Genomic DNA, 2,057 nt, shown 5'->3' with positions numbered 1-2,057 from the left:
AGGGAATTTGATGCTGGGGGAGTGCAGTCAGTGATTCCATGTATATATACGTATATGGGTGTGTGTATATGTAACACATGTTAATTATTGTCTCTTCCTATACAGATAGCCATTTGAGGTAAAAGAAGCTCATCAACTCCTCTCTTTGATCGTGGCATCTCCTTTAAAATAAGGGGATTTGGAAGCTGAACTGTGACCCCAAATCCTCCTTTGGGAAGAGAGGTGGGGCCTTATGGAGGCAGGCGTGGTTTTAAGGGGGTGAGTGTAGCTTTGTGGGTGGGGGTGGGGCCTAATAGAATTGACATGGCTTGATTGGGCGAGGCCCAGTAAGAAACCAATGACTGAGTCATGACGGAGCCCAGGAAGAAGGCAGAACCAACAGTGGGTGTCCAACTGGAAACTGAACTCTTGAATCAATGAATCGAGGCCAGCACTCCATGAAGGGCTCTATAAACCCTCAACATCCTCCAGATAATACCTAATAAGTTTATTAGATCCTTAATGATAATTTCATGGCACACTGTCATCTCCTTTGTGTGGGTTGGTTCTTCCCTGAATCACTCTGTATGGGTTTTAGTATCACCACAGGGCTTTATTTTATAGAAGACTTCCTGAAGGATAATGACTGTGACCTTCATTTGTTTACTCCAAAATGCTTCATAAAAAGTCCACACCACAGTGAGTATTTGTGGACAAACCTGCCTATGGAGCTTCTGATCTCCTTGTTGCACAGCGTGTAGATCATGGGGTTCATTAAAGGGAAAATGACCGTATGGAAAAGTGCAATGACTTTTTCCATTGGGACAGCCCGGAAAGGGAGGACGTAGATATAAATTGCTGGGCCAAAGGTGACCAAAACCACAACCATGTGGGAAATGCAGGTGGAGGTGATTTTGTTCTTGGCCTCAGAGGAGAATGCCCGGAGCTTCAACACTAGGGCTGCGTAGGAGATGAGGAGGAGCACAAAGCACACCACGAGGACAGAGCCGTTGTTGAGGAACATCAGCAGTTCCACTGTGTCAGTGTTGGCACAGGCCAACTTTGCCAGCTGTCGAACATCACAGAAGAAGTTGTCCAGGATGTTGGGGCCGCAGAATGGGAGAGTGATGGTAAGAGCAAATAGAATGATGCCGTGAATGAGGCCACCGCCCCACGAAGCTCCAAGCAGGGTGCAGCGAACAGTCTTGTTCATGAGCATGGTGTAGCGAAGGGGTTTGCAAATGGCAACGTAACGATCGTAGGCCATGGTCAAGAGCAGGAAGATTTCCGCTGCTCCAAGGAAGTGAAGAAACAAGAGCTGAGCCATGCAGCTGTTGTAGGAGATGGTCTTTGGGTTTGAGAATAAGTCAGCCAGCATTTTGGGTAGGGTGACAGAGCAGTAGCAGATATCCAGGAATGCCAGATTGGCCAGGAAAAAGTGCATGGGTGATCCCAGTTGGGAATCACCCCAAACTGTGAGAATGATGAGGACATTGCTTGGGAGAACTGCCATATAGAACAGCAGGAAGAAGGAGAAGAGAACGGACTGTACTCCGTGGCTGTGGGACAGTCCCAGCAGAACAAACTCTCTGACTGTTGTTAAGTTCTCGTGCTCCATTTGGACTCTCGTGAGTGCTGACAAACAGGAATAAATAAGCCAGTGCAAATATATTGCAATATTACAGCAACGTGGGCTGTACTTGCACTATGCACACCCTACGAGCATTGCTTGGTGTGATGGAACTCCATATGGGGAAATACTTGAAAGCTGGGAATGGAGATTCCCACTAAGGTGGGCGCTGTACTGCAATTGGGAGCTGAATGTCAGCACATGGTGGGATGGTCCATGTTTTCTCTCTCTGGGAACTGGCTCCAGAATTGATTCTAGGTTGTAGACCATCAGTGCAGTCTCCTGTAGTGCTGCTCTTTGTGGTCTGAGCTGATTTCTTACATCCCCAACAGCTGCACAGAGGTCAATGCCATTCCTTTTCTCCCAAGCCTTACAAATCCACTCAGCTTTTGTGATGGGAGCACCAAGACTTACAGCAATTCCATCTCTGTGTGTAGAATCAGCCACC

The 2,057-nt window shown here is 47.4% G+C and overlaps 1 protein-coding gene across 1 annotated transcript; it reads right to left on the bottom strand.

The window, feature by feature from the left end:
- Positions 1-362: 362 nt before the first annotated feature.
- LOC107307263 (olfactory receptor 4N5-like) lies at positions 363-1,597 on the bottom strand. Its single transcript, XM_015850756.2, has one exon. The coding sequence runs from the start codon at positions 1,595-1,597 to the stop codon at positions 635-637; it is 963 nt and encodes a 320-aa protein (XP_015706242.1). The 3' UTR covers positions 363-634.
- Positions 1,598-2,057: the final 460 nt, after the last annotated feature.

This window comes from Coturnix japonica, unplaced genomic scaffold (genome assembly GCF_001577835.2).
Source record: "Coturnix japonica isolate 7356 unplaced genomic scaffold, Coturnix japonica 2.1 chrUnrandom526, whole genome shotgun sequence".
Taxonomy (NCBI): domain Eukaryota; kingdom Metazoa; phylum Chordata; class Aves; order Galliformes; family Phasianidae; genus Coturnix; species Coturnix japonica.
The sequence above is the reverse complement of the archived record's forward strand: the minus strand, read 5'-3'. Positions and strand labels throughout refer to the sequence as shown.

What these genes read in the sequence shown, in the direction of transcription:
- LOC107307263 (XM_015850756.2), bottom strand. Translation starts at nt 1,597, where the DNA reads ATGGAGCACGAGAACTTAACAACAGTCAGAGAGTTTGTTCTGCTGGGA.